Genomic DNA, 16,929 nt, shown 5'->3' with positions numbered 1-16,929 from the left:
GTGCTGGTGGTAGCGCTGGAGCACGCACAAGCTCTCCCCCAGCTCTAGGCAGGTGACTTGCACGGGCGCAGAAGGCTTTGGGGGGGTTGAGTGGTGTTTCAGACAATGGTTTTTCCTCTGTCGCTTCGTCAGCTTCTGCGCCTTTCCTGAGTTCTCCTCAGCGCGACCTCCTTCCCCAAAGGTTTTCTCCAACAAAACCATCTCGCCGCCCTCTTCCTGTCGCTTCCATCGATGCTCGTGGAGCATCCAGGCTGTCCGATGCGGGACACGACTGTCTGGGGGGACTCCCAGCTGCCGCCCACCGCGGTGACATCCGAGTGCTTTCCGCAGCGGCATAGACAACTGCCCGATGCCATCGATTATTTCTTTTGGGGAGGAGGAGCTGCGATTAATCTCTGCTTGTCTTTATTGCTTTTTTGTTGTCTTCCTGGCAGCTACACTGCTTGTGTGGAGGGAAAGGTGTCCACTTCGTGGTGGGGACCCTTGCCTGGCACCAGGCAACCTTTTGCTACTGGGATGCTCATCCCGATACCTGTTGTTTAGCGTGGCTCTGCTGATAGTCCAGCACGGGGTGGGTGGCACGAAGAAGGAGCTTTCCTTTGTTTGCAGCTGAGGGAGCTTGGGCCTCGGGGTGGGCTCGCACCCAGCGACGTGCTGGAGCCTTGGGGCTGGTTGTCTCTCCTGCTCCGTCCGCCTCTGCGCCGCCTTGGATTAATTACCGCACAATGCAATATACATTTATATGGTGTCGGCGCCAGTGTCTCAGGGCCCTTTGCAATCTGAAAAATCTAATTAAGGTGCAGCCTCCAACATGAATGCTTATCACCGGAACGTGTACGGCGAGACGGAGGCGGCATGCCTCCATGGCTCAACCGGGACCTGAATCCACACTCCCGTGGCATTATTAATTACTCCAAGCTTGGTGTCCGAGACACCAATCGATACCGTGGGCCTGGCTAGATGGGAAGCTTTAAGTGAGCGTGAGGCAGCAGAAGATAACCATCAGCTAGAAACCTGGAGGAGGCTGCTCTTGGCCTGGGAGGAGGAGGAGCCGCTTTGCAGAGGCATGTGCAGTAGCAAGCGCACGTTTACCAGCGACTTGGACGCTGGAAGGGTCTTTACTTGATGCAGAAAGACGTCAGCGAATATTGAATTTTGGCCTGGGGAAGGTCCCGCCTTGGGGACCGGGCCGGTGGTAGGCGCAGCATCGTTCTGCAGGGTTTGCTGCAAAACTTATTTGGCCTTTTTAGTTGGTCTCACGAGTGGCACCAGCTGTTGGGAGCGCCGGGAAGGGAGGGAGGGAGCGCCACAAGTGCGACAAAAGCGTAAATAACTGGGGGAGAAGGGAAAGGAAATGTGAAGTGGCCCTTTAAATGTAAGCCTCCAGAGCCCGGAGCCCAACTAGCATTCCCTCAAGTATTCAAATGAGATTGCAGCATCAGATTGGTATGCATTAGGCTGGTCTCAATGAAAATTAACATGTAATTGCTTCAAATGAAGTAAGTGAGGAGGTAATCTGTTCTTAAATTGGATTCGCAGGATTTTGTGGTACCATAATGCAGCTGTGAAATGAAATATATTTTAAGGATGATGTCCTCAAGGGGAGAGAGGAGGAAAGGGGAGGTCTGTACCGGGAAGGGTCCCCTTTCCCTCCTTCCCTCTCCTGTTTGCGGTCTCGTTAGCGCCATTTTATAAATGGAGAGAGGGTATTGGTGCGAGTGGCGGGGCTGGAGTGGGTCCCGTTGCCTTGGGGTCCATCGCGTTTCCTTCTTTGACACCCCTCCTGTCCCTCCCCTTCCCCTCCTCTGGTTCTACGCTTTCCTCGCTGCGCCAGTGCCCCTCGGGCACCTTTTCTCAGGGACAAGCCCCCGTGGGTTGGACGTCATGAGATGGGGCGCTTGAACTTTGTTCATGTGGCGAACAACCTTCTGGTTGTGTGACGGAGGAAGACCTGGCCATGTGGTGGGTTGTTGAGTGTCCGTAAGAAGCTGTGTAGGCTCTTGCTAGAGAGTTGGTTTCTGTGAGGAGATAGATTTTGGAGGAAGAGGCACAGGTTAACTTCTTGTCTTGGCCCTTGGATGGGGAAGAATCTTCTTCTGCCCAAGGGGAAGGTCCTCTCCCCATCGCCCTGGGACCCAGGGTGGGCCGCGAGGCTTGGGGATACATCCGCAAAGGCTTGGGCTGCCCTGCTCCTCCTGTGCAGCCTTGTGTTGCTTGGAGCGCCTCTCTCCTTTTTTGGGGGGTTTGCTTCTTGTCCTCGTTCCGTCCGTCTCTGCCCGTTTGCCAGCAGAAGCAGTGCGAGCCCGGGTGTTGCGGTGAGATTGCAATTAGGAGCGCGGGGGAGAACAGGTCTAGGAAGGTGACGTGGTGACCTGCGATTGTTCTCGGACTGCAAATACGCAGGGAGCGTGTAGCAGAATGGATTGGCTACGGGTAGACGCCGTTGGTCGGCCACAGCCGGTGCGGGCTCCCCCCATCTCCCCATCGCAGCCCTGTGATACAGTGTCCTGGGCTACTGGAGGGCTCTGCCAGTGCCTTGAAAACCCGCTACCTGCTCTTGCGCTCTTCCCCCGGGCTTGATCTCCCCGTGTCGCCCCCCTCAGTGCCCTTCAGCCCTCGGTTTGCACCACTTCTCGCTGCCGCTTGCCCGCTGCTCCTCCCGTCCCGCTGCCTCTGACCCGCAGCATCCTCCAGCAGCCAGCTCCAGCTCCCTCGTTCTCTCTCCGCAGTCCTGGCAGAGAGCGCTCACCCCTCACCGTTCCTGTTTTGTGCCTCAACTTCTAAGGAAAAGCCACTTCAGTGATAATTTCCCACTTGTAATAAGTTAAGTGCATCGCTTCCTTTCGAATACATTTTCAGTGCAGTTAAGCTCAGCAGTCCCTTGCCTGTGTGCTTAAACGCGCTCCTTTGCAGACCGTTGGGGTGGATGGCATCGCTTTATTCCTGGGCCATTAGTGTCAATGGCGCAAAGCAGAACCAGGATTTATTCAGGGGGCACAGCTCGTAATTGAGCGAGTTCAGCGCCGGGGATCGGCGCTAACTGCTGGGAGCGCAGCCTGGAGGAACTTCGCCGCTGGGCTGGAGGAGGAGAGCGGGAGCTGCCGGAGGGGGCTGAGAAGGATGGGGAGTTGGGGTGTCTTGGGTGGCTCAACCCGAGGCTTGCGGGTGGCAAAGGAGCATTTTTCTAGAGAAGAGTCCGTAGCGAGGCGAGATCTCAGCAGCTTTTTGGAGGCAGAAGGAGGAGACTTCTTCTCCACACCTCCTCAGATGAGGAGACCTTATTTTACAGGGTTTAAACTGCTCTGTAACGCTCGGGGGGGGCGCAGAGGATGAGATCATTATGGAGTTATTTTCTTCTTGTGGCGTTTCCCACGCCTCTTTTTGAAGCCTCTCAAGATGGCATGCGGGCAGCTGCCAGAGCCGGGACCTCGGCCTGGAGCGGTGCCCTCCCTGCAGAAGGCAGGACCCTTTCGTAGGCAACCCTGGAAAAGCGCCGGGGAAGGGGTGGCTTTCTCCCAGGGCTGTTTGCCTGCTGGCGTCCGGGAGCCCCCTGAGCAATTACTTGGGCTTTGAAGAATGGAAGGGGGGGGGGGGGGGGAAAGAAAAAGGGCAAAAACCAGGAGGGACAAAACGTCCCTCAAGCTCAGCGCGGGACCCCAGCGCCGCAGGAGCTCCCGGCGGGGTGGCATTTCATTAGTAAACCGGCCGTGTCCCTGCGCAGCTGCCTGCGGGCAGCTTGGTGCTGGCAGTCGTGTGTGTGTGTGTGTGTCCCCTCCCTGATTCCCCGGGGCCGTTGGAGCTTTTTGGAGGGCACCCAAGCAGATGGGCCGGGGGCACGCTGCGGGGCCTCTCCGCGGCAGGGGTGGCGAGGCCGGGTTAGGGACGCACTGCCTGGGCGGGGGTCTCGGGGCGGCTGCCCTCGTTGGTGTTTTGTGGCACGCTCCGAGATGCTGGGATGGAAGGTGCCGTAGATGGGCAGAGCCCCGTTGTTAACAGAGACAATAGGAGGATAAATAGAAAGGCTGGATGAGCCGAGCACGGGAGCAGGGGACTTGGAAAGGTGCTAGTGCGCTGCTGCATTGCAGGGAGATAAAGACTTTTCCAGACAAGCCGTCCCTGCCTGCTGCATCGCGACCTGCTGCTTTGCACCAGTCCTCGGTGCCGGCGCAGGGGTCTCCTGGGACCCACGGGGGGTGCTGGGTGCGCGCAGAGGTGCTCGTCGCGCCTCCTGTGCTCGGTGCTCGGTCAGCAGGCTGCAAAGCGGCTCTTTTTGCAGCTCTTCCTTCCTCCCTGGTCCGTTTTGCTCCTGTTTCCTTGGCATTTGCCAATAAGCTCGTCTGAGGCAGCATACTGGGAGTTGTTTGCAGCTCTGCGAATCCCGGGCAGTGAACCAAGGCGGATCTTTTCGAGCCCGGTATATTATTATTATTAATGTAATTAGTGTGAATCATTTGCCTGTATAAACTTTCAATTGAGGAGATGGGATACTTTACACACATGCGTTAACTCGCCCTCCCTGGCGAGGAGGTGCCAAGTATCTTCAAAGCCTTGCGGAGGGCAGAAATGAAGGGGCAGGGACTCGCAAGGAGCCTCCTGCCGGTTGCAGCGTGAGCCGGTGGGAGAGGCAGGAGCTCCCGGTCCAGAGCCCCGACTCCCTCTGCAACAATCGAGATGAAACTCTGTCTGGGCAGGGAAGAGAGGGGGAAGCACAAAGGGGTTTTATTCTCCGCTTCCCAGCGCTGCTTTTGACCAGCTCAGCGTGATTTTGAAGAAGCACTGGGGTGGCAGCTGATCTGAGGGCACCTCCTCACCCCGCAGCCTTTGGAGATGCTCTGGCTGCTGGAGGGGGGGGACACTGGAGGTGGGCACCAGCCCCAGCGGGGTCCCCCCGCTTTCTGACGGACCCCGCTGCCGAGTTAATCGTTCGGTCAGCTCCTGCCTGGCAGGCGGGAGGCCCCCCCGTGCAGGGAAGCGGCTTTTCCGCCCTGACAGCCGGCCCGTGCTGTGGAGAAGTCCTCGGGCCGCGTCTTTGGTGGCGTCACATCAGCGTGAGCTCGAGGGCTGCCCGCCAGTTGACCTTGCTGTTGAGGACGGGGACGACTGGGGTGGTGCGGGGCGCAGGGGAGGATGGGCGCGCCAAGGACCCTGCTGCTGTGTCACCCCCGTGGAACCCGGTGGGGATGAGCCTCGAGCCCCCATTAGAGCCACCGGGGTGAGCAGTTGGGGCTTTCCGCAGGCCGGGAGCAAACCTATGGACCATTTTAACCCAGCGGTCCAGCTGCCGCTGTGAACAGCCCCTGCGGGGGTTTGCACGTCCAGCCTAGTCACGCAGGCTCAGTGGATGGGTGTCCCTTGGTGCTGCCCGGCTTGCAGCGTGCGGAGGGGACAGCGGGGCGGGATTACCGCTGGAGGCGTGCGCGCCGTTTGCCACGCGTGCCCGGTGTGTGCGGCGCGTGTCGCGTGGACGCACCACCTGAAAAAAGCGCCTTTTCTCTGGGGCTGGTGCTTGGGGCGTAGGGTAGCGCTGCGCGTCGGTGCGTATGTGAGCAGACGGTGCCGCAGCGAGCGTGTGTAAGCGTGTGTGTGCGCGGGAAGTGAGCAGACGCTGTAAATCCTGCTGGAGAAGGGCTGGACTGGTAGAAATTGCTAGTGCGTGACTTAACCCAACACGGCAAAGAGTACCGAGAGGGAAGGCAGCCTGAGTTGTGGCAGCGAGGATTTCGGCTTAGTATTTATTAGTAAAAAAGCTTGTAGGCTGCCTCCGTGATAACCACCCCTCGGGCTGTCTGTGGTGTGCGCGTCCCAGCCTGACGGGATCGTGGGCAGCACGTGTCCCAAAGAGCGTGGGGCAATCTGCCCCTGGCTTTCCCCTCGCTCAGGAATTGATGGCCAAACTTCTGCTGCCACCAGAGCATAAACATCGTAGGGAAGTCTATGAGAGCGGTGGGACTGTGCCTGAATGGGATTGAGTTGTTCACAGCCCGGCCTTTAATTAATCCTAATAAATAACAATAAAATGTGATAATCACAGAAATAAATCTGAGATGTGGAGCTCCTGCCTCCGGCGGCGGTCTTGTTTAGTTGATCATTTATAGCTGATGGTGCAGAGGCTGGAAGGTGATGCTGGGGAACAAGGCAGCGCTGGAGCAGCTTGTCTCCTTGCCCAGCCTCAGTGGGAGGCGCTTGCACCCAGTTTTAACCTGAACCCCGAGCTGATTTCCAGCTTGCTCTGGCCCGTGACAGGGACAAAACGCTGCTGGTGTGGAAGGGATTGCTTCAAAATCCAGAGGTGACTGGGAACTGCTGAGTGAGGCTGGGATGAAAAAGAAAAGCCACCTAGGGGTGCTTGGTGGTGGGTCGGTCTGTGAAACCCCAGCGGGTGGCCTGGGTTTGGGAAGGCCGTTTCTCTAGGCTGAGCACCCCGTGAAAATTAGGTGGTGGTGGAAGGAGAAGCGAGCCTGGGAGGGGGTCAGCTTGGTCCCAGCCCCAGGTTGGGCCACCAGGTTTGCTGGGGTGAGCCAGGCATAGCCCCGTCCCTGCCTCCCCCCGATGGAGCTTGTACCCTGATAATTGCAATGAAAGCGGCAATCAGGTTGCTAATTTTGCTGAGCTCTTTTCAGTTCTAATTAACATTACTCATTTCTTGTGTGTCCTGCTGGGTTGAGACAATCTGTGCTCTCCAGCCCAGCCCTCTGGAACACCAGCGATCTGCATAAGAGGCAACAACAACAACAAAAAAAAGTGTTGTGTGCCAATTAATACACTTCAGTAATTAAAAACCTCCTTCCCCCCCACTGCCGGGCCACCTCCTCTCCTGTCATCTTCTGTGTGCAAACTCGCCAAAACAAAGAGAAATTCAGGAGGGCACGCCGTTGCCGGCGTGCGCCGTCCGTGTCTGCACCAAAACCGCGGGGAGGTACCAGGGGCTGTAGGAAGCACGGGCGGGATCGGGGCGCTCGGCTTTGACACCCCGTCGCTGACTTTTTCCTGATACTTGGTTGTGGCAGCTGCAGTTTGGGCTGCGTGGGAGCAGGGCTGTGTCTGCAAAGCAGCCTGCTCCCCGCTGGCTGGGGCTGTTTGGTCCCCACCGAGGTCTTTGTTGGCATTTTCAGCCCTGCTCACCGTTGTGCTTGTGTGACCTGAGACGGCAGAAACCGCACGGTGCTGCTTTCCATCTTCCAGTCTCTGTCTTTGACTGGTGTCCCTGCAGCCAGGCGGGCTGTTGGCTGCACCCACGGGGCCCCTTGCACGGGGTGTGGGGGGTACAGGCGTGAGGATTTCGGCCGTGAGAGCTCAGCCCCTTAGGCTGCGGGCGTGCTGGCCGGTTTCGGGGGAGAGCAGCCAGTCCCTAGCGGACCAGCTTGCTTGCCGAGAGCAGATAGCAAAGCCAAGAAGCTTTGGCCGCGGGAGATGTTAATGATCTGGAAAGGGCAGCACCAGCCCGTGCCTGTATCCCCTTTGCACGCCCCGAGCATCGCTGGCGGGGGCGTGGGCGGCGAGGGCACGAGCAGGCGGGATGGGAGAGGCAGGGAAGACGTACGGACGCGGCTCTCGCCTTTGCTCGGCAATTGCGACTGGCTTCAACTGGCCAAACTGGGTCGCTCGTGGGCATTTTGAGGTGCCCTCAGTGGCAGCAGGGAGCAGAGGGTCTGGTGCAGCGTGAGGAGCTACATCTCTCGGCAAACGGTCGCTACCTACCCCCAGGGCGATGCAGCAGTGGTGTGTTTCCACCTCCCGGAGGAGAAACCCTGAGGCTTAGGACTCTGGGTTTGGAGGGAAAGATAAAGCAGAGAGAGGGAGCGGCAGCATCTCCTCGTTGTGCTGACAGACAGCAGTTTTTCATCTTCCTGGAGGAGGAGGCCTTGCTTTCTGAGCAGGAACGTAACAAGGATTAAGAATCTGGAGAGAGAAAATTACCTCATCTGTGCTTAATTATTTTTACATCTTCTTTTTTGGAGGCAAGCGCTCTTTTCCGGCACCCCGGGGACCTCTCTTTCCCCTCCCTCCCTGGCCCATCATGGGGCGAGAGGGAGGGTGAGAGCCTCCAGCGAGGTGGAGGAGGCATCTCGGGGCTTTGCACCTTGCCAGGAGTGGGGTGGGAAGGGGGGAGGCTGCAGGCTCGGCGGTGGCTTTGCTCTCCCCCTGTGCTTGGAGCTTGGCTTCCCGGCCAAAGCCAAAGGCTTTCCGCTCGGCTGCCTGCGTGCGGGAGAGGAGGGCTTCCCATCCCTGTGCCGGGCTTCTGGAGGAGGGAAAGGGGAACAGATGGAGGGGCTGGAAGAGCATCGGGTGGCCATGGCGAGCCTCGGCCGCGGGGACCCCAACCGGTGCTTGTGTGAGGAGGAAGAGGGTTTGGCACGGTGGGTTGGAAGGAGCTGGGGTAGGAGCGTGACCCGCCGCCCCCTAAATAGCACACCCTGTCCGGAGGTCAAAGTGTGTCTTGCACAGGAGCTGTGTCTGTGCTTTATTAAATATATATTGGCTCGGGAGCTTTAAGAGGCAGGGAAGGAAATAAAATAACAACTTGAAGCTCGCCGATCCCAGGGACAGAGAAGCGTGTCTAGGTGATAAGAAGAGATTGTGACTGGGTGCTGTGAAGGGCGAAAGCACTTATTTCACTGTTGCCTCATGCGTTACCTGAGCCCCGTTGCTTTTCAAAAGCACTTAAATGCCCATATGATAGAGGGAATGCTTGGATTGCACACTGCCTGGCTCCATTATTACCCCGGGATCTCCAAGCCGATGCATTTCACAAAAAAAAACGGCGTGGAGGAGGAGAGAGGAAATATATATTTTTAGTTCAGCCTGCTTATAGGTCCTCAGGGATAATCTCCACAGAAGGGACCGGCCTGAGGAAATCAAGCCACGTCCGGCGTCTCATCGCCGGGTCCTTCTCCGCAGCACGGCTTTGGCAGCGAGGGCGGACGCCCCTGTGTTGGTGCGGAACCGAGGGGGCCATGGGCAGGCTGGAGCCAAGCGCCGAGTATCCACCGGCGTTTCGGTGGAGCCCCGCAGGTCTAAGCCGCCGGCAGAGTTGAGGTGCAGAGTACAATGCGCTAAAACCGCCCTCTGGGAAGAGATCTCAAGTTTTGTTCGGCTTGAGCGACTGAACTCTCAGTTTTTGCTCAAGCTGTAATGCAGCTGAGAGCGAGAGCCAAGTTCTTGGTGTTCAGCCCAGGCTGAATCTATTGCTTTTTTTAATGTAGATAATAAAAATCTGCTCACATGTAATTTATTATTATCGTAATATCATTATGGAACAGCAGTAAAATTGCTTAATTTATCGGATGTTTTCCACACCAGAGAGGGAGGATGGTGCAGTAGCTGAGTACTTGTCTAGCAGATCAGCAGGCGAGTCCTGGGCTGCAGACATCTTGCCTTGGGCTCGTCACCTCGTGGGGGTCCATCATCCCTAACCTCCAAATGCGGTGTGCTGAGGCCAAAGAGGTGTCCTGGTTTTGCTGGGATAGATCTTAAGCCAGCCCTGGTGTGTGGGCATTAGCAGTTCCAAGCCAGCCAGGTGCTTAGACAAGGAGGAGCAAAAGCCAGGGCCCAGGTGTACCCCATACCATAAACATTCATTATAAAAGGGGAAGTTGGCTGAGGTTCAGGGGGCTCCTCCTGCTCCTGCTGTGGTTTCTCCTCCTCTTGAGGGTTGCCATCCCTCGAGGAGGTGCCCTCCAAAAAGAGGTGACATGAGACAGCTTGCCCCCAGGAAGGTACCTGTGTCATTGCTGGCCTCAGTGGTGGACACGAAAAGTCACCCACCAGTAAGGAGACAGCTCACCCTGTGAAAGGACAGTCCCTAAAGTGTCAGGGTAAGTTTGCATGCCGCGGGTAGCCGCAGTGTGGCGTCTGTCGCCCATTAAGCCCCTTGCATTCGTTGAGGTTGCCCCAAGTGAGACCTCCCAGAGGCTGCCGTGCTCTTTTTCGGTGCCTCCGGAGTTAATTTGCCTCCCAGCCACTGCACAAGTAATGAAGTAGATTGGGGAGAATATAAACAGTGGATCTTAGGCTGAGTGGTTTTATGCAGGGACATTATCCTCCGTCTCCAGCATCCAGTAGAGCGCGGCTAAGTCCTAACGGCTCCCTAATCCCAGACTTGCTCGGAGAGAAGCGGGGTTTTAGCTGGCTTGGGAGGCTGCAGGTTTCTGCTGCCTAGGGAAGGGCTTGGACAGCAGGCCCCCTGCTCTTTGCTGGTCTGGAGACAGTTTGTGGGAATGGAGGATTCAAACCTTGCTTGGGGACGTGGGGGTGGAAGGTTGCAGACCTTTGGGCGGAGCAAGACTGGCCCTCGCTAATGTGGACGGGAAAATAATCTCCTTCAGGAGGAAAGTCTCTTCTAGGTTTGTGCCGTGTTGTCTTCTGGGGGGAGGGTGCTCAGTTCCTTTATGAGGCTGGATGGAGAGGAGTTCTGCCTCCAAAGCATCACCCGTTAAGTGAAATGCTTAGCTAGGGTAAGGTGCAGTAGGTGAGGGAGATGAAGATGATGGGTAGGAAGCTCAAGGTTTCTCTGGAGAGGTGTGGCAGAGCTCAGCTTTCTCCTGGGATCCATTTTCTTCACTCCTTTGCGAAGCAGCACGAGCCGCTTTCCCGGCTCCGCTTCCCATTTCTTTGCCTGGCTGCAAGGATAACGGAGGTCTGCGGAGAAGAAGACAAGCGATGGGTTTGGGCTGGAGGTAGCAACCTGCACACCCCCTCCCCCCCCCCCCCCCCCCCCGAAAAAAGTGTGGTTTGGACTCGGGATGGAGGTTTTAGCTCGGCTCTGGTTGTCTCTGAGTTTGCAAAGGATCAAATGGGAACGGAGGAGCGAAAGGTCCTTTGGTGGCTGGTGCTGGGTGGCTCTGACCTCTCTGGATCTGAAATCGTGGTGAAGCTCTTGGGCCAACCTCTGGCGTCACCAGTTTAGATGGATATTGGTGCCCTGAGCGCCACAGGTGGAGCACTGACCTTGTCCTCTCGGACACTGAAGGCACTTGGTCTCTGAACCTGCTGCTGGCACCGAGGTTAAAAATAGTGCCAGGAGGATGAGGAGGGGCTGGGGAAGGGAGGGCAGAGCGCCCAGGAGCAGCGCGCTGATGAGTCCCCTCTCTGCCTCTCCCCAGGTGCTCCGTGGACAACCGAGTGACCCGAGTGGCCTGGCTGAACCGCAGCAGCATCCTCTATGCCGGCAATGACAAGTGGTGCTTGGACCCTCGGGTGGTGCTCTTGGCCAACACCAAAACCCAGTACAGCATCCAGATCCAAGATGTGGACGTGTACGATGAAGGCCCCTACACCTGCTCCGTGCAGACAGACAATCACCCCAAGACATCGCGTGTCCATCTCATCGTGCAAGGTAAGAGGAAGGGAATTCATAGAGGGGTTGGGCTTGGTGCTTTGATTTCTGTCCCTTCCTTTCGCCCTGGTGTCTTTTCCTCCCGTTCCTCCTATGTTGAAGCGTGTGAGACAACTTGGTGCAAACATAGAGGCTGATCAAGAGGCTTGGAGAGTCCCGGTGAAGCTGGGCCGTGCGTTTATCCGGCTTACCTGGAGTAGTGGTGGGGCTCTGATACAGCCAGCTCTGCCGCCCGGAGCAGTCGCTGGCAAACCCGTGCTGCTGGTTGTTGTTGTTGCCTTTTGATGGGTTGTTTTCCACGCTGGAGGCAACGCTTGAAGTAAAACTTGTGCTGGGGGAGAGAAGAGAGAGCTGGCAGATTTGTGTACGTTGCGGGGGTGTGTGTATGCCTAGCAACAATATGTGTTTGTGTGTTGAAACTCCGTACTTCTGGGAGGAGGAGGAGGAGGAGGAGGAAGGCTGGCATGGGGTGGCAGAGAGCTTGCGGTGGCTGCACAGCTCGTGGGGTGCGTCTGTGCGCTCTTCAGCAAGCTGGAGGCACACGTGGGCTCTCGAAAGGGGACAGGCGAGCGTGGCCACACGCGACGGCCAAGCAGAGGGGTGTTCACACAAGACAGCTCCGGTGTCCGCGCTACGGGACTCGGTGGGGCCGTGTGCTGGGCAAGGGGGAGCCCACGTGGTGGGATGTGTGGGGCCCAGTGCGCTCCGAGGAAGGCAGCCTCGGGGAAGAGTAATGGAAAATTTCTCATTCCTTGCTAGCAACCTTTTTTTCCTTCTTCTTCTTCTGTGATTTGGCCAGGAGCCCTCTTAGCATGACACACCAGCTTGAGTATTGGAATCTCGTCTCGGGCTAATTTTCGAATGCTGATGGGTGTATTGATTTGGAAACAAGCTGGGTTAAAAAGGCATTGGTCTTGTACACAGAGTCGGGTTGAGCTAATCCGCCGTCGATATGCCAGGCCTGAGCGTTATTGACAGGCTAATGAATAGAAGGGGGGGAAAAACCCCCAAACCAGGGCCTTTATTTCCCCCCCCCCCTCCCTCCCTTTGTGTTTTCTCTTTCCTCTTCGAGCAATCAAGCAAACTGAACAGAGCCGGACTTTCTCCATCTCCATTAACCGCAGAGAGAGCGAGCGGATGCATTGCCAGCTCGGGCCCTTGCTGTTTATCTTGCAATCTGTTATTACCTGCCTGAGTTTCTTAAGCCAAAGTCGATCACCCGCAAGTTCTGAAGTCGCTATCAGGCACCGGGGTGATGCAGGACAATTTCTGTCTGTTCTCTTCTGATTCCCGCTTCCTGACCTAAATTTCCCGTATCACCAGACATCCAGGTCCATCCCTCCTCCGTCTTGCTGTATCATTAGGGAAGAGATGTTTGGGTGGTGGAGGAAAAGGTCGTACCTGAACTCCTTGCAGCGGCACAGTTAAGTACCGGGGGATTAGGCGATGGGCTCGGTCCTGCAACGTGCTGAACATCCTCGCCGCTGCGGCGGCTCTCGGGAGCGGGCCCCCTAATTCGGAGAGCTATCGCTTGGCTCACCCAGCCCTTCCTCAGGTGGAAGGTGGCGAGAGCATCACATGCAGCAACGTGCTGGAGCAGGACATGAAAGTGACTATCGTGTCCAATTAAAGGGAAGCCTGCCTTAATGACCCTGATTAAAACTTGGCTGGGGCACCAGGATTAACTCTCCTGCCTTGGAAAATGAGCCCGATAAATACACGAGCTGGTATAATCCTGTCCTAAAGGACATTCAGCTTGCGGGAAGCAGTGCTTACCCCTCCCTCCTAGGAAAGCAGGGCGTCGGAGCGCCAGATTTCAGGGATGTGCCGAGTTCAGCGCATGGCTGTGGGACCTCTTGCCCCTTCCCGCAGCCTGATAGGGAAGGAGAAGCGGTGAGAGGGTAGGGAAAAGGGGTCTCCCCTTTGGGAACAGGGTTAGTCCGGGTGCAGCCAGAAAGAGGGAGGTGTGCAGGTTGCTCTAAGCAGGTCCTGACCTGCCCCTTGCTGCACCAGGAAAGGGTCTGGAGGCAGGAGCACTCCAGCCTCTCCAGATACAATTAAATCGTGCCTCAGGGCAGGCTGCGCTCTCCAAAGGCTGCGCTCTTCCCCTTCCAGCCAGGGTTTCGGCAACCTGCTGCTTCCCTGGGCAGGCGTGATGGGTGCATGTTGGACAAGGTCCAGGCGCCCTCAGCCCACGCTGTCCATCCCTCCTTCTTCCCAAGTTTAGGGGGTATCGCTGGGAAACGGCGGTGGCGGGAGGGAGGAGCTGGGGCGACCCTGGTGTCTGCCAAGGGCTGCTGGAGGAAGTGGTGCTGGGGCGGGGAAAGAGCAAAAACCAGAAGAGGGATAGGGGTGAGAGAAAGAGCTTCCTTAAGGGTATGAAGGTTGGGGATGGTCCCCCGAGGCAGCGGGAGAGAATCAGCTAGAAACCACCAGGAACCAAGGATGTCCACGCTGCAGCGAGGGAAGTGCTGCACATTTATTTCTGGGTTGACTTTTATTGATGGCTGAGATCCCAAAATAGGTGGGTAGAAGGCACCTCAAGAGCTAATTTAGCCTGTCCCCCTGCAACGAGGCAGAGACATCACTGGCAAACACGTGTGAAAGCTATTCTTGAAAATCTTTAACAAAGCAGGTTCTTCAGTGTCCCTAGACAATCTATTCTACTGCTTCGCTACCTTTATAATTAGAAAATGTATAGCTAATATCTAACTTAAACCTTCTTTGTTGCAAATGAAGTGGAGTTTTTCTCAGCCTATCCCCAGCGGACGCGGGGAACAATTGATCAGCGTCCTCTTTGTAACAACCTTTTGCTTTCGGGAAGGTTGTTATCGTGTTGCCCCTTAGCCGCCTTCGTTCTGAAGCGATGCAAGCCCCATTTCTCCCACCTTTCCGTGTCGGTCAGGCTTTCAGAAACACTTGGCAGTCTTGAAATCCTACTACAAAAGGCAAAAGGTGATTGCTGCCGATCCAGGAATAGCAGGTCGGTGCCTCTCTCTTTCCCGCTGCTTCTGCGCTGATGTGGGACAAATGAGCCTGGGAACGAGACGACAGACCCTTGGCATTGAATGCATCAAAGTGCAGACCTGCTGTTTCGGGGACTGCTTTAAATGGGGTCAGGCTCAGCATTGGTAGTGCCAAGTTGATGCGAGCCAACAACCTAGCCGCAAAAGGTGCGAGGAGGTTCTTAGCACCTGGATCTCCCCAGGAAAGAAGGTCCCAGACTACAGCTGGACCCCAGAGGAGCAGCTCGGGGAGCATCCGTGTCATCTGCGGTGTCTGGAAGGTGGTCCCTGCCTGTCCGGCTCGCTCAGCCCCCGTTTCTCCTTAGGAAGAGTTGTCCTAAGACGAGATAAAGCACAGGGAAGCAGAATTGCCTGCGTTGGCGGGAGTCTGCCTTGGACCCTGGGAAGAGCAAGGTGTTTCTGGGTGAAAACCCCAGAGAACCCCACTTGCAATAGGCAGCTCTGGAGTTTGGAGGGAGGCAGAAACTCGGAGTGAGAAAGAGGACTCGGGCCCCATTGACCTTGGAGGAGCGATGCTTTCCCTTCCTCTCCTCTCCGATGTCCCGCTCTGGTTTCCTTAGCGAGTCCCGCTTCTTGCCCCTGCAGCAGCAACTCGGGCGCAGCCTCCCCCTCCTCCCCGGTCGCTGCAGGACACTTCAGCTCTTTAAGCTGTTCTCCGGGTTCCTGGGTTTAAAAGAGAGAGCGGAGGGAGGAGGAGGAGGAGGACGGTGTCTGGAAAGCTCTTATTTGTGTTGATAATAAGCCGTCTCGAATGCGCGCCTGCGAAACACTCCCACTGCCGTGTAAGATGCATTAAGGAAAGTTGGCCTTATCTCGGCGCGGGAAATGGACTTGGGGAAGGAGGCACGGTGCCTGCCAGAGTTTAATCTCATTTAGGCACACAAATTTGCATGATAGAAAATGGTGGAATTTTAGTGCTTAGAAAGAAAGAAGGGAGAAAAAAAAAAAAAAAAAAAAAAAAGAAGGCAGGCAACTGGGGGATATTAGCGCTTTCCCCGCTTCTTTATCAGTTCCCCTGGCCCTATCTGGCTCTTTCTGTTGTCACTGGAGCAACTAATCACCCCTCCCCTTTTGTTTGGTGTAAATGAGTTTTCCCACTCCTTTCCAGGCTCAGGTTAATCTTCAAATCCCTGCCTTTGTTTGGGAGTTAATTACCTGCTCGCCGGAGTCGGGGGGCTGCGGGCGCAGGTGGCGGGGGGCACACGCGGCACCTCGCCCCCCGCCGGGGCCGCCCCGGGAGCGTCGCTGCCAAGGTGTGCGCCGGCGAGATAAAGCCGCCGGTGGGGCCGCGGCGCCCGAGCCGGCTTTGTTTCAAGCGCCGAACTCTGCCCAATTAATTTTGCCTTTGATGCCGTCAGCCCCTTTCACTCGGGGGAGAGTGAGGATAACTTTTTGCGGCCACTTTTCTGCCTGGCACCGGGCTGCCTGGGAAGCGCCCGCCCTGGCGAGCGGAGGGGCAGCCCTTCGCGTGGCAGCCTCGGCTGGGAGGAAGGATCAGTCCCTGCCGTCATCATCGCGTGTCCAAAGGTCTCAAGGTGGCTTGCGGGGAAAACACGATAGATGGGAATGCTTTGCTCGTGGCTGGCTGCTTTTTTTTTTTGGCTGGAGATGCTCAGAGAGCCTTCCCGCCCGGGAGCTTTGGCGCCGCTGCCAGAGCCAGGGTCTTGAGCCTGGCCCCTGCGCCACCAAAGCCGCCAGTGCTGGGGTGAGGAGGGGCAGAGGGATTTGCCCAGTGCTGGCAGGTCGCGCTCGGTGTAGACATTGGCCACGTGTGAATCCACGGGCTGGAGTTTCACGCTGGGCGGGACGCTTCCCAGCAGAAACCGCAGGAGCTGCTTCTGGCAGGTGTTTTTCTGGTGTGTCCACACCTTTTCCCCCGCGAGAGAAGCTGTCCTTTCTAGAAGCAAAAGCAGGTTCAGATAATGCCTTCTAAAAGGCACGCGGAGAGCTGGGAGAGCCTCCCCGAACCGGTGGAGGGGAGGAAACCGGCAGCACGAAATCGAAATCCTCCCTCGCTTCGCCTGCGCTCCCGGCTCCTTTGACTGATGCGTTCCTTCCCCGTCTCTCTTTTGTCGCTAATCACCGTCCGTCCGTCAGAGCATCTTTTCCTTTTGTGTCGGGGCTGCTGTTGAGAGCTGAAGGTCTCCCACGCGCTCTGGCGCGCTGTCCTAGTTGTTGGCTCTGCATCCCCGTTTTCCTCTGCCCTCCGGGAGCGTGGCCGCTGCTCCCGCATCCGTTGCGGCCCGCCCGGTCTCTCCGGCTCCCTCGCAAGGTGACCGGCCCTCGCTTCTCCAGCCCGGCGGGTGGGTTGAACCCGCCGAGGCGCTCGCCCGCGCTCCCTCGCGGAGCGGCCGCGTAGCCGGCGTGCGGCTGGGCAGGCTCCCTCCGGCCTCCCCCAAGCCACTTGACCTCTTTGCAAATCAATTTAACATCTGCGAGGCAGAGATAATAATTGTCACCTACTTCACAGGGGGGGTCGGCGAGGATTAATTCATTAATGTCGACAGAGGTCTTTGAAGATGGAATGCGCTATCTGAGAGCTAAACGTTATTATTAATTAGCAATTAT

General features: G+C 56.9%; 1 protein-coding gene across 3 annotated transcripts in view; it reads left to right on the top strand.

Moving 5' to 3' along the window:
• The window catches only part of LOC104353049 (protein CEPU-1), a 343,691-nt gene that overhangs the window by 289,073 nt on the left and 37,689 nt on the right, over window positions 1–16,929 (top strand). For all 3 annotated transcript variants that reach the window (XM_086477000.1, XM_086477001.1, XM_086476999.1), the window contains one exon: window positions 11,103–11,335. In XM_086477000.1, the coding sequence (XP_086333126.1) occupies window positions 11,103–11,335 (233 nt within the window). The remainder of the gene's footprint in view (window positions 1–11,102; window positions 11,336–16,929) is intronic.

The sequence above is a fragment of the Leptosomus discolor genome, chromosome 22, assembly GCF_034619465.1.
Source record: "Leptosomus discolor isolate bLepDis1 chromosome 22, bLepDis1.hap2, whole genome shotgun sequence".
In the NCBI taxonomy this organism is placed as follows: domain Eukaryota; kingdom Metazoa; phylum Chordata; class Aves; order Leptosomiformes; family Leptosomidae; genus Leptosomus; species Leptosomus discolor.
Note: the sequence above shows the minus strand (reverse complement) of the source record. Positions and strands in the feature narration are given on the sequence as shown.